The 21,070-nt window shown below is 40.2% G+C and overlaps 1 protein-coding gene across 1 annotated transcript in view; it reads left to right on the forward strand.

The window, feature by feature from the left end:
* EHBP1 (EH domain binding protein 1) overlaps window positions 1–21,070 on the forward strand; it is a 306,873-nt gene that overhangs the window by 91,934 nt on the left and 193,869 nt on the right. The window contains exons 8-10 of the mRNA XM_042458024.1: window positions 7,139–7,243; window positions 8,265–8,387; window positions 11,024–11,120. Of these exons, the coding sequence (XP_042313958.1) occupies window positions 7,139–7,243; window positions 8,265–8,387; window positions 11,024–11,120 (325 nt within the window). The remainder of the gene's footprint in view (window positions 1–7,138; window positions 7,244–8,264; window positions 8,388–11,023; window positions 11,121–21,070) is intronic.

Here is a 21,070-nt window from a genome sequence, read left to right on the forward strand (position 1 = left end):
GAGCAGATGGTAGTCACCAAAAAGATGCAGAGCAGCAAGCAAGCAAGCAACAGACTTTTTTCCATGTGCTGACTCCCTCCCATGTAGTGGAGGTGATTTCTTCAGACTCTCCCTCCTCTTCGCTACAAAATTGAAACACCCTATAAATGTGTAACTGTTTGGGTGGTGTGTTTGTTTGTTTGTTTAGATTTTGGATCTTTTTTGCAAAACAAATAAAATAGATTTGGCAAAAAATGGCTTTTGCACACAAAAACCCCCTTGTCTTGCACAAATTAATTTTTCATAGAAAGAGTCTTTAAATGTGAAAAATTATAGAAAATGCACAAGAGCACTCATAATCTGAACCATCTTGGAGAAAATATTTTAAAAACTTAATATCTGAATGTGAGAACAAAATAAGTAAATATCTATGCCCTGCTTGTCTGTTCTCTTGTTCAGTGGAGAGCAGACAAAACTCTCTGAAGCCATGGATACAGTGTGTCTCTACATTTTAATTGGTGTTTGAGTTCTGTAGAGGCAGGCTTAATGCTGAGCATAAGGAATACAAAATTAATGACCGCAGAGCATCTACATAAATTCAACCTAAAGAGGAAATTGAAATAGTCAAAGATTTCTCATACCTTGGATCAAATTTTGATCAGAATGGAGATTGCAGGCAAGAAATAAGAAAACTAGGAATGGGAAGGGCATCTATGAAAGGTCTAGACAAGATCCCAAAGTGTAAAAAAATATAATTGAGCACTAAAGTTAGGATAGTACAAGCCATTGTATTTCCCCATCACCATCATGGATGTGAGAGTTGGACAGTGAAGAAAGTGGACAGGAAGAAAATCAACCCATTTGAGATGTGGTGCTGGAGAAGAGTGCTATGAGAGATACCATGGATGGCCAAAAGGACAAATGAGTCCTAGAGCAGATCAAGCCTGAACTCTTCCTGGAAGCCAAAATGACAAAACTGAGGCTGATGTACTTTGGCCATATCATGATTCAATGCTAGGAAAGGTAGAAGGTAATAAAAAGAGAAGTAGATGGCATGCCAGATTGCTGAACTCATGGACCGGAATTGCAGGACCTTAGGAAAGCAGTGGAGGACAAGGGGTCTTGGAGATGCCTCATCCACAGGGTCATCATGAGTCAAGATTGGCTCAAGGACAGTTAGCAACAACAAAAAGAGTTGCCTGCTCTCCACAAAACTGTCTGGGAGGCTTCGGAGGCTGTATGATAAGACTGGGGTTGGTATATGACTTAGCCTAGCATAGGCCCCCATGTGGACGTACTATGCTATGCTGAGCCATAAATTATGTTCAGCGAATACAATATGACATATTTCACAAACTTTTTTATGTAGCATTGCCACAGATGTACAATATATTTTGATACTATGTTCCTTGCAAGGATGACTTTGCTGTCTTCACTGCCAACAGAAGTTGAGTTGGTCTTGATCTAACGAGCTTCTGCAGTTCATGTTGTTTGTTGTCCTGAATGCTCATTCCTAGCCCACATATTTTTTTTGCAGTTTTTTGTGGATGTTCTCCCTGATTCTTCATCCAGGCGTTCACAAATCTTCATTTCTTCTTTGTGGTCTCTGCGAATCACACAAATGGGTTAATCTGTGCCTGCGCAGTAAAGCTCAAAAACTTCAAGAATCTCTGGGCAAACATAAGATTGTAACTTTTTGGCGGTAGCTCTGCCCACTCTATATAAAGTCCCTATCTGTCCCAATCTTCCTCAGTTCCCTTATTCCACCATGCTTAGCAGCTCAAAGGAACTTCAGCTATAGAGTCTCTTGCTTTTGATTTTGACCTATAGTGTTTTGACCTACGGCTTGTCTTTGACTATTCTTTGCCTCATCCATTGGACGTTGTTTGTAAATCTGGTTGACTTCTGGACTGTTTTTTGACCATTCTATCTCTTGTCGATTTGATTTGTTTGAATTTGGAAAATGGTTTCCTTCAAACATTGTGATAAGTGTTGGGCTAAAATCCCCACCTCTGGCTGCCACGACTCATGTGTTGTGCCTGGGGGAGTCTCATATCCCCAGTGCTTGTTCATTTTGCAAGTCGATGATGGCTCAGGCACTAAAACATAGAAACCTTAAATTGAAGTCTTCCCTATATGAACAGTCCCTTAGGCCCATTTCTGCACTGTCTGCTGAGGGCCCCTACACTTCTGCCTCTGTTTCAGCCTCACATGGCTCTGCTGTGACCTTTTTCTCTACCTCCAGTAAGGAAAAATCCAAACCTATGAGTGGGGAAAGGGCCAAGGAAAAATCCTCAAAGGATCACTCATTTTGGTCCGACAAGGATGGAAGAAAAAATCTGATAAAGATGGGGAGGAGAGATCTGAGAAGGATGGGGAGAAAAGGTCCTTCAAACGCAAACATTCAGAGGATAATTCTTCCCATGGTGAGAAATCTTCTCCTTCTGGATAGGACAAACACCCTGAACATTCTCCCCACAAAAGGGCTCGTTTGGCCTCTCCAGACACGAAATCTGGTCCGAAAGACTCCTTGATGTTAGTCAAGGCTCCATTGGCTTCAGTCGGTACCAACCCCAAAGTCTTATTATTGCACCCAACTGCTCCTGGGAGCATGCTGCCCATTGATGTGTCCCGTGCCATCCAATTGGACACTGATTCTGAGCCCGAGGCATTAGCCTCTTCTTGATCTCTGCCTCCATATTGGGCTCAGAGAGTGGAGGAGCCTGACCTGTGGGTCCGTGTCTCCCCACGCCAACGTGATCACACCTGCCTCGGGACCGAGGCTGATGAGGCTGCGATTGTGGAATTAGCCTCTTCTTGATCTCTGCCTCCATATCGGGCTCAGAGAGTGGAGGAGCCTGACCTATGGGTCCGTGTCTCCCCATGCCAACGTGATCACACCTACCTCGGGACCGAGGCTGATGAGGCTGCGATTGTGGACGTGGAGTCCTCATTTTATGATGACCTTCTTCAACAATATCTGGACCTTGTGTTCGATCATGACTCGGCTTGTCATTTCTTGCTTTCCCTTTTCAAGCACCTTCTAGTAAGGAGATTCCTCAGGGGATTTAACAACCTGCATCCTCCATCCTTGGTACCGACCCCGACATGGAGCTTGGATCTTATGCTTTCCTTTTTGTCAGCTAAACGTTTTGAGCCTATGGTCACTTCTGACTTGAGATTGCTGACCTGGAAAACAGCTTTCCTTGTGGCCATCACCTCTGCTCATCATGCAAGCAAACTCTGTGTCTTCTGGTTCCACAAGGTCAAAGTGGTCCCCTGTACTGATATCACCTTCCTTCCAAAGGTGGTGCCAGCCTTCCACATGAATCATGACATTGTTTTGCCAATCTTCGCCCCGAACCCAACCACTGATACTGAGCTCCAGCTCCACACCTTGGACATTCACAGGGTGCTGGCTTTTTATATGGACAGGACCTTGGGTTCAAGGCACTGTGAGAGACCGTTTGTCTGCTACTCAGAGGCCAAAAGGGGACTACCTGTGACTGTGCAGAGGTATTCCAAATGGGTGTCCGGTACCATCCACTTCTATGAACTTTCAGGTAGATCTCTCCCTGCTCGGGTTTGGGCCCATGCAACTTGGGCAGTAGCTGCATCCTCTGCTTTTCTGACTGGGTGCCTTTGGAGGATTTCTGCAAAGCTGCTGTCTGGTCCCAGCCATTGCCATTTATCAAGCACTACAGGCTGGACACCAGGCCCAGACGGGATGCAGCTTTTCGGAGGGCAGTGTTACTCTCAGGTTTACATTGAAATGTGTTTGCACTTCAGGTTCTGTATACACTTATATTGATATTGCTGCATATGATTTCTATGCTATTGTTCTTGATTGTTGTTGATGTTTCAATTTCTCCTGCACTTGCACTCCATGACTGAATTGACAATTCTACCTTAATGGTTTGGTTTGTTGTTGACAAATGCATTGGTTCCTATGTGCCTTTTTACTTGAAACAAAAAGAATATGACACAAAAAGAATATGACACAAAATAAATGTGACAATCCAAATGCACTTTGGTTCATAAGTTTATTTTTGTTCAATAAATATAACTTGTTTGAATTTTACAATTGGTGTCATGACACTCCCTCTTCCATTGACCAAAGCCTGTCAGTCTAACCCATTTGTGTGATTCACAGAGACCACAAATAAGAAGCACAGGTTGCTTACCTGTAACAGTATTACTTTGAGTGGTCATCTGCGAATTCACACAAATCCTGCCCATCCTCCCCTCAGTGTCCTGCTCATTGACTAACTTCTGCTATCACTTTTGCACGGCTTATTCAGTACTGAGAAAGAGCGGGACCAATACAGGCTTTATATAGGGTGGGCAGAGCTACCACCAAAACATTGCAATCTAAAGTTTGCCCAGAGATAGAAGTTTCCAAACTTTACTACGCAGGCACAGATTAACCCATTCATGTGACTTCGCAGATGACCACTCAAAGAAATACTGTTACAGGTAAGCAACCTGTCCTTCTGTCAAATGGGTTCCAGATGGCTGCAGAACAACACATATCTAGTACAGGCACATTACCTTTTGGAAAGTGGAGGTGGAATTCACTTCCAAAAACATTTTGAGAAAACCTATAGGATTTAAATTGTATTGGTCAGCCCTTCTCATTACCTCTATAGTTCCTTGGCTGTTACACAATGGACCACAGGTAGTGAACATATTTGAAGTAATGTTTTAACTTAAAATAGTTACTGCTCAGCACCAGGATACCTATTTCAATATATCATTTATCCCCTAAGTCAGACTGAGGAACTCGATGATGCCTTTCTAGAACAGATGACCACTCACTCAGAAAAGAGAGATGTAGTAATGATGGGTGACTTCAACTCTCCTGATATTAGCTGTAAGTCAAACTCAGGCAAACCTTTAAGGTCTAGAAAGTTCCTCACTTTCATTGTCCAAAAGGTGGAAGAGGCAACAAGAGGATCAGCTATTTTAGATCTAATCCTAACCAACAGGGTTCACCTGGTTAGGGGGTGCAAGTGGTGGGAGTGATCATGTCCTCCTGGAGTTTGTTATACAGTGGAAAGGAGAAGCCAAGTATAGTCAGATATGCATTCTAGACTTAAGGAAAGCTGATTTCAGTAAACTCGGGGAAATACTGGGAGAGAGCTTGTGGTCAGGAATACTAAAAGAGAAGGCAGTTCAGGTCGGATGGGAGTTTCTCAAAAGTGAGATACTGAAGGCACAGTTTCAAACTGTTCCAAATAGGAGGGAAAATGGGAGGTGTCTCCAAAAACCAGGATTAATGATGAAAGAACTTGCAGCTGAGCTAAGTTTTAAATGGAACATGTATAAGGGTAAATGACTAAAGAGGAATTTAAACAAATAGGTAGCCTGTGTAGGGGTAAAGTCAGAAAAGCAAATGTGTAGAATGAACTCAGGCTTGCTAGAGAGGTTAGGAACAATAAAAAAGGTTTTGGGGGGTATAATCGTAGCCAAAGGGAAGAAGAAGGAAATGGTAGGGCTACTGCACAGAGGATGGAGAAATGCTAACAGGAGACAGGGAAAAGGCAGAATTACTCAACATCTTTTTTCCCTCAGTCTCTTCACAAAAGGAAAAGGTTGCTCAACCTGAGGAAAATGGAGCAGAGAAATAGGAGAAATGCAGCACAGAATAAGTAAAGAGGAAGTGCAGGTTAATCTAATTGAATTTAAGTCTCCTGGACCAGATGAACTACATCCAAGGGTATTAAAAGAAATGGCAAATATAATCTCAGAGTCCTCTAGGGTGTTAGCTACTCCTCCTAATTTGGTGTCATTTGCAAATTTGATAAGTATACTCCCAATTCTGTCATCCAGGTCATTGATAAAGATATTGAATAGCCCTGGGCCCAGGACGGACTCCTGTGGGACCCCACTGGTTACTTCTTTCCAGGATGAAAAAGAGCCATTGTTGAGCACCCTTTGGGTTTGGCCAGTCAACCAATTACAAATCCATGTAACAGTTATGTTGTCTAGCCCACATTTCACTAGCTTGTTTGCAAGAATGTCATGGGAAACCTTGTCAAAGGCCTTACTGAAATCAAGATATACCATATCCACAGCATTCCCTTCATCTACCAAGCTGGTAATTTTATCAAAGAAAGAGATTAGATTTGTCTGGCATGACTTCTTTCTCTGAAACCCGTTTTGATTTTTTGTGATTATGGCATTGCTTTCTAGATGTTCACAGACTCTCTTTTTAATGATCTGCTCTAGAATCTTTCCTGGTATTGATGTCAGACTAACTGGACGATAACTGTTGGGATCCTCTTTTTTTCCCGTTTTGAAGATGGGGACGTTTGCCCTCCTCCAGTCTGCTGGGACTTCTCCTGTTCTCCAGTAGTTCTGAAAGATTATTGCCAATGGTTCCGATATTACTTTTGCCAGTTCTTTTAATACCCTTGGAAGTAGTTTATCTGGTCCTGGAGATTTATATTCGTTTAGATTAACCAGATATTCCTGTACTATCTCTTTACTTATTTTGTGTTGAAATTTCCCTATTCTGTCCTCTGCTCCATTATCCTCGTGTTGAGCACTCTTCCTTTTCTGATAAAACTGAGGCAAAGAAAGTGTTGAGTAATTCTGCCTTTTCTCTGTCCCCTGTTAGCATTTTGCCATCTGTAACGGTCTTCTGCCACTTGTTAAGAAGAACATTATCTGTGTGAAGATCAAGGACAATATAACTTATTTTTGCCTGAACCAAAGCCTAGATCATAACCACTCCTTTAAAGTGTTTAAAAAGTATTGATGCATCATTCAGATACATGTTCCTTTCCCCATGCCAGTAATTTCACACTGATAAATGATTTATCAGATAACATTATTGAATAGCTTTGCATCTGCCGTCTTAATTAAAATATCAACTTTGAATTGTTATGAGTTGAATAGACTTTTGTCGAGAATGTATACAAATAAACAAAATTATTTACATTAAAATATTCAGGAAAGTCATTGTATAGGAGGTAAGATATATTAAGTATAATTGTGATGATTCTTAAGTCTAGAATGTATTCCTAAATTAACACATGTTCTTTCTTTCTTCCTTTCTTTCCATTTTCTCTTGTTCTAATAACAGCATGCTTTGTACTTCTTTCCCCTTTCATGACCTTCCCTCACAATTGTGTTGACTGGCTTCTGTTTACAGAATTTGTAAACCAGTTGAATGCTCTGAGCAGCTTAGATGAAGATCAAGACGACTGCATAAAGCACGCAAATATGCTTTCAGCTAAATCAGCCAGTTCCTCTGAAGGTTTATGAGCTTTCCTCCTTCATTTCTGTTTCTTATTGTCTGTAGTTTACTGTGAGCTGTCATCTTCTTGATTTCTGTTTGTGTTCAAATGTCATTTGTATCTTTATGCTTGACATCCATTGCAGTCTTCTAAGTTCAACTAACAGATGGCCTCATGATATATGTATCTTCATCTTCCAGGGTAAAGCAAAGTGTGACCTTCCAAATATTATTCCATTCCAGCTCCCAGTGGCCCCAACTAGTATGACCAGTGTTCAGAGACAGTGGGAGTTGTAGTCTAACAACGTGGGAGTGGGGAGGATTTGATAGGTTTCCTATCATGCCTAGATACTCTAATGGAAAAAAATAGCATTAAGAGACTACGGATTTTTATATAATACTTGCTGCCTGGATATTTTAAAACATCATTATGATGCCCTGGAGGATTCGTGTATGTTGCATGTTGATGTTTCGCTATAATACAACTTCCAACCTTTTAAAGTTTTGGTTGTTTTTTAAAAAAAGGTTTTCAGAGATGTTTTCAGAAAGTCATTGTTTCTTTATATTGTGGGCCTCCATATCATTATGCTCGCAATCTGTGGATTTGACTGTACGCAGATTGTCATGCCCCACATTATTCAGTGGTGGTGAATGCATGCCGACGCAGACACAAGCACATTGGCACGCATCGAATAACATGCACAACTTATCTGCATTTCAGCCCCATCTGCCAGCGGAGGGTTGGGGACAGAACTGAACTCCCACAGATGGGAAGAATCCATTGTAGAGGAGAACTGCTAATAAAGTAATATTTAATGAAACTGTGCCTGATTCTGCTCATATTGCTGAGCTAGAAATATTAGTGTGTTACAATCTACATCAGCTTAACAGTTCAGTATAAAATATGATCTGATGGTTCACTTTTTGCAGAGATACTTTAATATTTCAGTTAATAAAATATTTCTTTAAATTTTAAAATTGATCATTCCATGTTCTGTTCCAACTGTTTTTGTACTGAAAAGTAGTGTCCTTGATTTCTCAGAACTTATCAACAAGCTTAATTTCCTGGATGAAGAGGATGAAGATTTAGCCAATTCCTGTTCAAATCCATTTGTAGATTCTGACACAATGGATCTAAACCCCTTTGAAGACCCTGATATGGAAGGTATAGAACTTGTTTTGCATATTTTGTTGTTCCTTATCTTAGAGTGGCATTGAATATTGTGGCATTGAATACCTTTCATTGGCTGTTTTTCTCAAAAGTTTCTTGGGCTTTCCTTTTCTGCTCATCTTTTTCAGATGTAATAATCCCAGCTTGCTAGGCCATAGTTTACCAAAATGGGAATTAGTTCCAGGCCCACATTCCTTCTTCTTGCCCTCCTCCCTTTTAAAACTGCACTTTCTCATCTCAGACACAATAAGGGCGCAGAAAAAGGAGGAGACAGTGGGAGCAGGGAGCAGGCACCCTGGATGGTTCTTCCTCAGTTGCTCCTCCTGGCCTCTTTGAACATCAGCTTATCTCTTCCCATTTGCTTCATATCATTCTGGCCTTTGCTTCATATTGCAGAAAGTAGCCTTAGTGTCCCATGCTGGGATGCCTGAAATGGGACCAGCCTGTGCCATGTCTGCTTCCTGCATTTGTTTATGAGGCCCTCTGATAGCAGGTGGAAGGATGTGCTAAGCCCAGTGGCTAGCATGCTCATGTGTTGGCTTTTGTTTTTATGTCAGACAAGGTGAATGAATTACTTGTCTCACTGCAGAAAACGTTAGATAGACATTCATGCCAGAAATGACTTTTTTAGAAGAGTGTCCAGAATACTGAAGCAACATTTTGAGCCTTGCTGTATTATGTTTTTGGACCGATTAACTAAAAATTAATAAGTCATTTGAGCATTCTTTAAGAACTTTAATGAGAAATTGCATATTTTAACAAACATGTATAATTTGTGACTAATTATCGAGAGAAGTGGAAAGGAGCCAGTGTAACACAAATATTTTTAAAAGGAATGCAGGAAATTACACGTTCAGGTTAACATCTCTTCCGTGTAAATTTCTTAGAAGTATAATTCATGGCAATGTAGAGATTTGTGTTTTGCTGAAGAAGAATTAACATGTATTCTGCACAGGTAAGTTCAGCCACACTAACATTTTAGCGACAAGCTTAGAGATCCCCAATAAGTATGTTGATAGGAGTGAATTAGTAGTCTGGTTTACCTGGACATTTAGAATGCTTGACAGACTTCTTCACCAAGGACTGGAGAACAAACCTAAAGTCATGGAAGATGCATCTAAAACTGCATCCAAAATTCACAACAATGATACCTTTATTGGGCCAATCAAATGCACAAAATACATGTTGCACTGGCTCCCACTGTAATTCAGTCTTCCTCTTTTTCTGCTGTCTTTTACCTTAACAAGCACTATTGTCATTTCCAGAGAATCATGTCCTCACAGTCTCAGTTTTGTCATCTCATTTCAAGGGAGATTTCAGCATTGGTTTGTTCTAGGATCCATTTATTTGTCTTTCTAGCAGTCCACAGTATTCGTAGAACACTTTTTCAGCACCACAATTCAGATGAGTTGTTTTTCTTCCTATGGACTTTATTCACTGTCCAGCTTTCACAACCATACATAGAAATGGGAAATACAATGGCATGGATGATCCTATTCAATTCAGTTATCTATTCTTACAGTTCAGGATCTGTCTAGTTTCTTCATAGCTGCTGTTCCAAGTCCTAGTCTTCTTGACTGCATTCTCCCTTCTGATTAATGGCTGAGCCAAAGTATGGGGAATTTTGAACTGTTTCATTGTTTTCATGGCCTGCTTTAAATTATGTAAATCATCATGTGATAATTGTTGGTTCAGCTGTAAACCTGCTTTCCACTTTCTTCCTTAATTTTTATCAGTAATCATTCCAAATCTTGGTTATTATCTGCTAGTAGTATGATATCATCTGATAAATTGTTGATGACCCTTCCTCCAATTTTCAAGCCTCCTTCCTCCAAGTCTAATCCTGCTTTACTTGTTGGCAGACAAGTTAAATAGCTAGGGTGATGAAATGCAGCCTTGCCTGACCCCATTCCTTTTGTTCCAGATTCTGTTCTGATCATAGCAGCTTGTCCTGAGGACAGCTTATACATCAGGACCACTGGGTGATGTGATTTCTTTAAGAGTGATTCACAGTTTTTCATGATTTACACAATCAAAGGCTTTGCTATAATCTATAAAGCACAGAGTGATTTTCTTCTGAAATTATTTGGTGCACTCTATTATCCAGTGGTCCCCAAACTGTGCTCCTGAAGAAATTTTGGATTTCAGCTCCCAGAATCCCAGATTATTAGCCAACATGGCTGAGGCTTCTGGGAGCTGAAGTCCAAAATCTCTGAAAGGTCACAATTTGTGGACCACTACGTATTATCCAAAATATGTTTGCAGTATGTTTGCCTTTGCCTTTCCTGAACCCAATCTGGCGTTTCTCTTTACATATATGGTAAAAATCTTTGTTGTAGACTTTGAGCACCATTTTGCTGGCATAGAAAATTAATGCAATGACCCTGTGGTTGCTGCAATCCCTGTTATCCCCTTTTTGGGGGATTGGAATGTACACTGAATGTTTCCAATCTGTTGGCCAATTTTTTGACTCCTATATTTGTTGATAGATTTTAGTTAGAACTACAACAAAAGTGTAGATTCTGTCTCTGTAGATTGAAGCAGTCTATTGGTATGCCATCTTGTCTTGGTGATTCATTTCTCTCAAGTGTTCTGCATACAGTTTCCACTTCATATTCTGAATGAAACAGATTATATAGATCAATTTCAGTCTGGTTTCAAGCCTGGATATGGAACAGACACAGCCTTAGTCACCTTGGTGGATGACCTATACGAGGAACTGGACAGGTAGAGTGTGTCATTGTTAATTCTGCTGTTAGTTCTTTTGATACCAGTGACCATGGTATCCTTCTGAGCTGCCTGTCTAGGATGGGACTTGGAGGTACTGTTTTACAGTAGCTCTGTTCTTTCCTGGAGGAGCGAATCCATAAGGTGGCGCTAGGGTACTCCTTCTTGACCCCCTGGCCATTGGCCTGTGGGGTCCCTCAGGGTTCTGTGTTGTCCCCTGTGCTATTTAACATATACATGAAACTGCTAGGAGAGTCGTCTGGAGTTTTGGGGTGCAATGCCATCAATATGTAGATGACATCAAACTTTATTATTCATTTCCACTCCAATCCAAGGAGGCTTCCTGGTCCTAAACCAATGTCTGTCATCAGTAATGGACTGGATGAGGGCAAACAAGTTGAAACTTAATCCAGACAAGACAGAGGTGCTCCTGGTAATTCAGAAGGCAGATCAGGAAATAGGGATCCAGCATGTGTTAGATGGGGTTACACTCCCCCTGAAGACGCAGGTTCACAGTTTGGGGGTACTCCTGGACTCTGCTCTGAATCTGGAGGCCCAGGGCTCTGAAGTGACAGGAGTGCTCTTGCACATTTAAAGCTTGTGCAGCAACTGTGCCCATTCCTTGAAATGCCGCATCTAGCCTCAGTGGTACATGCCTTGGTTACATCCCATTTGGACTGCTGTAATACACTCTACTTGGGGCTGCCTTTGAAAAGTGTTTGGAAACTGAAGCTGGTCCAAAGAGCTGCAGCCATATTGTTAACAGGGGTAAGTTACAGAGACCACACCATGCCCCTGTTGAAACAGCTCCACAGGCTGTCAGTTTGTTTCTGGGCACAATTCAAAGTGTTGGTTATGACCTATAAAGCCCTATGTCTTAGACCCAGGCTATTTGGCAGACTGTATCTCCCTGTATGAGCTGGCCTGGAACCTGAGATCCTCTGGAGAGGCTCTTCTCTCAGTTCCACCACCATCACAAACACGGTTGGTGGGGACGTGAGAGGGCCTTCTCAGTTGCCACTAGACTCTGGAACTCCATTGTCAGGGGAATGAGAATGGCCCCTTCCTTGTTGTCTTTCCGCCAGCATGTTAAATCCTTCTTATGCAGGCAGGCTTTTAAAACAGAATGTTTTTAAAGGACTGGTTTGTGGTGCTGTATCATTTTAAGTGTTTCAAACAATTTTAACTTTTTAACTCTATTTTTATTCTTTTAATAAGCAATAAATTTTAATGGACAAAAGAAACCACATACCTTTTTTGAGGATTACATCAACATCAACTCATTTGCTATCGGACCCCTACTCATCAAACTATTCTTTGGAAAGATACTTGGATCCCAACTTCATCAATTAGCGAATCTGAGTGATGTCTTTAGGACTTTGTTACTGCTATTACCCCGCAAAAGATAGCCGTTATGCAAGTTTACATATAGTCCTCCAAGGCTTTTTGTTACTTATGTATTACGGTAATTGTTTTGTATTGTTGTTATAAAACAAAAATACTTAATTATTTTAAAAAAACTGCATTAATTCTGCAGTGTGGCAGCAGAGACCCTTGAATACTTTCAAATGGATAGGTAGTACTTCAAGAATGCTATTTTCTCCAGTCCTTGCCCTCCAGTAACTTCCAAACTCCAGGCAGTATGGCAAATGCCCAGGAGCTGAAGTCCCAAACATTTGGAGAATCAAAGTTGGAGAACCACTACTTTGCTACATGCTACAGAGTTAATGTCATTTAACACCACTTTAACTGCCCTGACCCAGTGCTACGACATCCTGGGATTTTGTAGTTTTCTAGAGGCAGTTTTTCTCACTGGTGCCTGTCCTTCACTAGAGCCCTTTACAACAAAAAGACCAAAATCCCAGTCTTCCTCTGAGGAAAAAAAAGGCTCTCTGCCTTAAGTATTCTGGGACAAGTGAAGGCACAGTGTAGCTGAGGAAAGTGTGCCTCTGAGCGTGTGCAGAGAAAAAGGCCTCCTTGCAACCCGTCCCTAAGCATCTCCAGGAGAAAGATTGGGGAGCGTGTGTGTAATGGAGGAGTTCTAAGTCCTCTTTGTTGCATTGTTTTGTTTTGCCTTAAAATAAAATAAAAAATAATTCGGTATATAAGCAATCTATTTTAATATTGTAACAATTCAGTTCTGTTTTAATATACCGCTTTTCTTTATTTTTAATTTTAATCATGATACGGTAATGATGATACAGTCCTATAATGGCTTCATTATTTTGTATCTTCTTTATTGCGTATTGGGATATATCTTGATCATTTTCAGTCTGTTGGTCATCACTTAGTTTTCCTTATTTGTTGGCATATTTTAGTTAATACAAGATTTGCTTCTGTTTGTATGAATCTCTAACCTTGATTTAAATCTCCCTTTGATTTCTCAGATATTGTGGTTTATTGTCACTTCCTAATTTCTCTGCATGAATTATTATAATAGTTTTCCTTGTCCCTGTGCACAAGTAATTGAATAGTTGCATTCAGGATTCTGACTCTTTATTTCTGATACCTTTAACTCTTGCTTCTTGTCAGTCCTTATCTGCTTGAAGAGTTTCATCTGTCATCCATTGAGATTCTCTTTCATTTTGGCTACAGATAGTGTTGGTTTTTTGTTTTGTTTTATTTTTGCCTTCCTCTCTGACAGTGTCACTGGTTTCAATCCAGAATTCTTCTGGGTCATGGTCTATTAGGCTTAATAATATGTAAGGCCTTTAAGTCCCCACCTAAAATAGAACAGAATCTTCATTGCACCAGCACATCCACCTATTATCCCTATTTTGGGGACTCTCATACTGGTGGTTCATTGTTGAAAAGCATCTTTAACATGTTCAGGTCGTACACTTTTCTTTTACTTTCTTTCTAGATCTGTCAGCAGATTTGAACACATATTAATTACATTAAATTTGTTATTTTCTCTGCTGTTGAACTTGAAATTCATGCATACAAACACTAACTCTTTAGCATGTGTGATTACATGGAATTCATTTACCCATCTGTGCTTAACATATGCAGCAGTCTATCATTAGTATTGAATATGGCTAGTGATGTTTTGTGTGGACTATGACCTGCGAAAACATAGTTAACCTAGCTGGGGAAGAAGCAGAAGAATTCCATTGTCATTGTATGAAACTGCAATCTTGCAGTTGGTTTTTTATATAAATAACCATTTTCTCAAACTAAACATTTGTTAATCTGTAATCTGTTAAAGAGAGACTTAACTACTAGTAGTTCAAGCCACAGTGGTGTTTCCTTTTTAGCTTTTCTCTGGATTAGTAATCCATCCCAAATTTCTGCTGTAACTATATTTGACAGAAGGATTTAGATTAATTAGATAATGTTTGTAAAGGACTTTGAATGTTCAAAGGACAATATAAGTACTGTTATTGTAAGTGATTTCTTTGCTAAGTACACAAATATCTTTCTTTATGAACACACGTTTCCTACTTCATACTCAATTATTATTTTTTAAATCATCACTTTTATGCCCTCATTTCACCTTTCAGATTCTAACATTTAATCCTGTGGTCTTGCCACACTCTTAAACACACTTTCTGAAATAGTAAATGTAGCTATTTCCAGCATCTATGCATAGCTTATTTGTTTGATGATTGATTGTGTAGACTACATTCCATATCAATTATAAGCTCCATTTTGTCATATATATATAAACAGGACAATGGGATCTTTGTCTGGGAGCACCATACTTTGTATCTAGAATTCTAGCTACAGATGGATGAGAGAGACATAGACAGACAGACAGATAAAGGATACTGAATGTGGCTCAGGTTTTCCAGAGCCCAGGAAGGTTCTTGAAACAGAATATCTGCAAATTCTTTTAAGCATAGGCATATTCATTTATTGTATTTGACTAAAAGTTATTATATATGTGATAAAAGAATGTATGTACACTTGTCATACATAAAGTATATACATATAAAAAGTAAAATTAACAAGTCTCCCGTATAGCATAAAGAAATAACTTTCATCAAGAGAGCACAAATACTTTAATCAGCCTTAACAAATAAGGTTGTTCTGTACGTCTGCATCTGCACTGCAGAAATAATGCAATTTTACACCACTTTAACAGCCATGGCTCAGTGCTATGAAATTCTAGGAAGTATAGTTTCCCAGAATTCCACTCTGGTGCCCCAACCAACTACACTTCCCAGAACTCCACAGCACCGAGCCATGGCTGTTAAAGTGGTGTCAAACTGCCTTATTTCTGCAGTGTGGATGCAGCCTATATGACAAATGGGTCACAGCCTGACAATAACCAATATATTTTCACACGAGCTCTTACCCTGTAAAGGAAACAAAATCTGTCTCAAGAAACTCTCATTGGGATTTTGATATAACTGGCAATAAAGTAAATAGTGTGAAATATCCTGTACGTCTCCCATACCGCAGATGCAGAGCTTTAAGTTTTCTTGGAATCTTTCTATATCTGCCATCCAAATGATGATGTTGGCATAGTTTGGAAACATAATTCAGTAAATGTGTTTCTCATAGGGGCGAAGTTAAGTGTTTGTAAATATTACATGAGAGTCACACACATTCAGCCCCAGAAAATTCTATAATGGGTTCACCTTAGAGTTGCCAAAAGTCGGAAACGACTTGAAGGCACACAACAACACAACTTGATTATTATCCAATTTGTAAATCTAATCCCGCAGTTTGCTTTTAACTCAGGTATAATAAAAATCAAATGTCTGTTGAAAAGGTTTTACATGTTAATAAATCTTGACATAACTTATCCCAGCTAACTTTCTTTTATTGTTACACAAATACAGGTTAAGGAGGCCATCCTCTGACATATCAAGATCCTCTTATAGTACCAAAGGGCTGCCTTCTGAGCCCTAGCTTTTGCAGATATCACATTTTACTCTGAACACAACTGGGTCCTCAGAGATACTGCCAATAAGTACCCCAGAAACCTGTTTTGACAAACCTCCAGGTCATTGACATTGTTATTCCTAATCTTTTATTTCTCAATGCATATTGTATTTGGGGAATTACTTTACCTAGAAGCTCCTTCGATACAGGAATTACCAACCTCCCACCCCAGAGTAGAAACATTTCAAAAATAGCATGAGTTGACTTCTGTGTATGTTAATTTGTTAATTTGATCTTTTGTAGCTGAATTTATTTCATCAAAATATGCCTGCAGATATTTAGGCATATTAGGATTGCCCTTTTACTTTTTCCTACTAAAAGTGGAAAATTATACAGGCAATTTTACATAGTTACAATATTATTAAAATTAAAATTAAACATGCTAACAGGGAACCTTATGGGACTCCTTTTGTTGTATGAATTTCCTCCATCAGTCTTCTACCCTTGCTAATCTTTACTTTGATGATTGACAAGATTGGTTAACCCTGTCATGTTTTAATCTTTGAAATATGGTTGAATTAAGATGTGTAGATGAATAAGGTGATTGTGGGATTGTGTATTTTTGTGTGTTTGCATTTCTTTTATTGGCAGTAGCATCACTGACCTGTTCACTAGCTGTACTATAGTTATGTTTATAGAGTTGTGTTACTATCACAGTATAACATATAGCTGTGTAATTATTTACTGTTTGGTCATAAGTATTTTATATGATGGACTAGTTGATTTTTCTTGAAGACCTCTGATGGAATCATATCCTCATCAGGAGCTTAGTCCGCTACTAAGGTGGCATAATCAAGGGTGGCAATTTTCTACCACATCCCAAATGAGTTTTTGTCTGCTTTTTTCACTGCTCAACTCTCACATCTGTACATTATGATGAGGAATACAACAGCTAGGGCTATTCTCACTTTAATGTTCAGAGTTATGCCTTTTCACTTCAGGATCCTGTCCTTTTCTTTCATGTAAGTTTATCACACAGGAGTTCCAGGCACATAACAAGAACGGTCCAAAAGGGGCTGGGAACGAGTGGGGAATGAGTGGGAGACACATTTTGCTGCAGACAGAAGTCCCCATTACATTCCGTTCCATTCCCTTCTGTTCCCAATCCGTCTCAGAGGACACGATTTTTGAGAACTGCTTAGAACAGTTCTCAAAAATCGCCTCCTCTGGGATGGATTTGGAATGGAAGGGAAGGAAATGGAATGAGTGAGGGACTTCCTATGTGCACTAAAATGTGTCCCCCACTTGTTCCGTTTCCTTCCCAGCCCCTTTTGGACTGTTCTTGTCCCATGCCAGGAGCCTGTGTAGTAAACGTAATAGCTGCCCTTCCCAAGCCTAGTCATCTTCTGATTTCCTGATTGTAGTCTCCATTCTGATCGGTATTTCGACCAAGATATGGGAACTCTTTAATTGTTTCAGTTGTCTCATCTAGGGTGAATTGATGTAGACTTTCCATGGTCATTACTTTTGTTTTTTAATCTTCAGTATTAATCCAACCGTGGCACTTTCCTCCTTGACCACCTTCTGTAATTCTTCCAGGTCTTTGTTTCTTCCAGTAGTATTATGTCGTCTGCATATATTAGGTTGCCAATGCTCCTACCTCTGATCTTCACTCCTCCTGCTTCTGAGTGTACCATTAATCCTCTGTGTACAATATTTCCTCCCTCTGTCTTCACTCCTTCTGCCTCTGAGTCGAAACCTTCTTGCCTGCCTACATTAACTATAATACCATTCCATTTTGCCAGAGGCTATTCTAGGCTGATGGACCATTCTAGTTAAAAATGGCCTTAGGATTGCATAAATAGTAATAATCTACTGTAACTTAATATTCTTTGACAGCGTTTTGGCATGTGTCCAAAAATTAAGAGCTGTTCAGATGATTCTGGGCTCGTTTTAAATAGGAGACAACTTTAAAAATTTTCCGCAAGGTATTGTTCCTTTCCCTTAGCCAAATCAATAGGTGAAGCAACGGCTGAAGAACTAATATACGGATATACAAAAGAATAGATAAATGATCACTTTCTGGCCAATCTAGTAAACCAGAATCCACAAAGTGGATACCAGTTAAAATGCACAAAACACATAATTCAAGATGTCAAAGTTCTTCTGGTTTCTTCATCAGATGCTTTAAAACCCGTACAGGAGGAAGAAAAAGTGACAGCGTGGAGTCACAGGCCTATATTTTGTATTGATATTGTCTCTGCTGTTCTTTTGGTTTAGGAGAATCTCAGTATAGCAGAGGCCACTCCCTTCTTGGCCATATTTTAGACAAAGGACAGTAAAATTGAAATTCAATTATCAGCAGTAAAGTAACTTCTCTTGGAATCAAGAGTGTTTCTGTCTCTTGTGAAGCCACATGCCTCTTATTTGGGCCAAGACCATTGAATTTCTCAAGAAGTCTCCATAATGTGATATCTGGGGGGGGGGGGGGGACATTTATGTGCTATGTAGTTAAAATTCAGCCAATTATCATGAAAGAAAATATTTTCCCTTATTATTATTATTAACCTTTATTTATGAAGCGCTGTAAATTTACACAGCGCTGTACATACAATCTTTTTAATTAGACGGTTCCTTGGCCTCGGGCTTGCAATCTAAAAAGACATGACACAAAAGGAGAAGGGAGTGGTGGAGGGAAAGGGGATGAGGTCCAGCAGTTACTCTCTGTCTCCGAGGCCTGGACCAAGGCAGATGGACTGGAGGGAGGGCTTGGCTTCATAATGGATGGTTAATCTTCTTCCAGGGAAAATACATACTCTCAAGTAGGATAATACATATACAGTACATAGCAATACAGGAAATGGTTCAATAAACAGGCACCAAAAGAACATCAAATAGTAAGCGACAATTATGCAATGCCTGGAAAGGCTGGCGGTAGAAACCTCAAAGAGTTAAGTCACAATCCTTACTTGTATCTTGGTTAGGATTTTCCCGTTGCGGCCAAATCCAGTATCCAGTCAATCTAAAATGTTATAGCTCAACTTACAAGACAATAACTTTAAAGAACAGAAGATGTAACCAGTAACACTATCTGCTTTACTATTAAGGAATGTTAAGTATATATTATTGGGGGGGGGGGACGACTGCCATGAAGACCCATCAGTTGAAGTCAGGACAGTAACAAAATAACCTTTCTGGCCCTTCTTAGTTCAAATAATCCAAAGAAAAATGGTCAGGTATAAAAACTTTAGAACCAGCATAGTGTAGTGGTTCAAGCATTAAATTACAACTCTGGATAAAAGGTTTAATTCACTGCTTGGCATGGAAACCACTGGGTGACTGTGAGCCACACACCCCAGCCCCATAAAACTCTGTGACAAGTTCACCTGCGGGCCTCCATAAGCAAAATGAATTGATGGCACACAGCAACAACTGATTGCAGCCGAAATCAAAGGCATTCTCCCTTTCATTAGGACCAGAACCAGCATGAACAATTAAAATCATCACACATCATGGATACTGTGACTCACAAATGTACAAATTCTTTTCAACAACAAAGGCTTCATCCACATTACATAAATAATCCAGGTTGACACCATTTTAGCTACCATTGCTGAATGCTGTGTAATTCTGGGAATTGGCAGTTTGGTGATGTACTTAGCTTTCACTGTCAGAGAGCTCAGGTGCCACAACAATGGTGAAAGGTCTGGAAACATGCCCTAAGAGAGACTTAGGGAGAAGTTTTGACCGAGAAGAGATGTTAAAGGTGATATGATAGCCCTACTTAATATTTGAAAGGATGTTACATTGAGGCGGAAGCAAGCTGTTTTCCTGCTGCTCCAGAGAACAGGACCCAGAACAATGGATCAAGGTTACAGGAAAAGAGATTCCACCTCAACATTAGAGGAACTTCCTGACAATAAGGGCTGTTCACAGGGAACACAGCTCCCCAGAGTGTGTTGGAGTCTGCCCTTTGGAGATTTTAAACAGAGACTGAGATGGGCAGTCGTTGGGGCTTTTTGATTGTGAATCCTGCATGGCAGGGGATTGGACTGGATGCCCCTTGTTGGTCTCTTCAACTCTATGATTCTATAAAACGTCACTTCCCAGAATTCATACCATTGGAGCCATGACAGTTAAAGTGTGTCATGTGGATTATTTCTGCAGTGTGGTGCAGCCAAAGAGTATTTTTTGTCAGAATCCACCTTCAGTTAGGTGTTCGGGTGTCTTCCTGCAGATAGCTAGATCGCTAGATCGATAGGCTAGCTATCTCGCGAGTGCGACAATCAGATGGATGGCTGGCTGGCTGGCTGGCTGGCGGGATGGCTGGGCTGGCTCGTTAACCGACAGACAGTCCACACGCAGCACGAAATGGATAGAAGAATAAACCGATGAATGATAATAGATAGATGCCATCACCAACAGGCAGCAACTTTGGAACGAGGGGCAAGGTTTCCATGGGGAATGAGTCGGATTGTCACTTGCTGGCCGCCGAGTCTTTATGAGGCGCTGGAGAATCTGAGCAAAGCCGTCTACGCTTAGATCTCGGCTCATAGGAAAGCAGGAACCAAAGGTCAAACCTCCTCCTTACGTTTACAGAGCAAAAGAAGGGGTTTTTAACATCAAAGGGAAAGGTGCTGGGAAACAACTCATTGTGAGGGATGGAGGGAATCTTAAGGTGTCTGATCCAGTCTGGGTCCTTCAGTTTGGGCGAAAGACGGGCAGAATACGTTGTTCCAGGCTATCAATAGTTCGGTTGCATCTGAAAGTTTGGTGTGGATCTTTGGGCCAGAGTATTTCCAGAGTCTCACAATTGTATAACATATAAAGATTAGCAAATGGGTATTATAGCAAGGCTTTGCATACTATAGGGTGGGCTAAACTATAAACCTTATAAAGTAGTGAGTGTTAAGGTGCCACAAAAACGTTCAGCTTTTGCTTTTGCAACACACTAACGCCCCCCCGCCCAAAAAAAGTTCGAGACGTAAATGACAAATTGAGAAGACAAACATTTTCGAAAAACTGAGGGAAGCAGTTATCAATGAAAATCAGGCAATCTGGGAACTCAGTGTCATTTTTTTCTATCTTTTTGTTGTCTCCCAGTATAGTTCTTCTGG

Source organism: Sceloporus undulatus, chromosome 1 (assembly GCF_019175285.1).
Source record: "Sceloporus undulatus isolate JIND9_A2432 ecotype Alabama chromosome 1, SceUnd_v1.1, whole genome shotgun sequence".
Lineage (NCBI taxonomy): Eukaryota > Metazoa > Chordata > Lepidosauria > Squamata > Phrynosomatidae > Sceloporus > Sceloporus undulatus.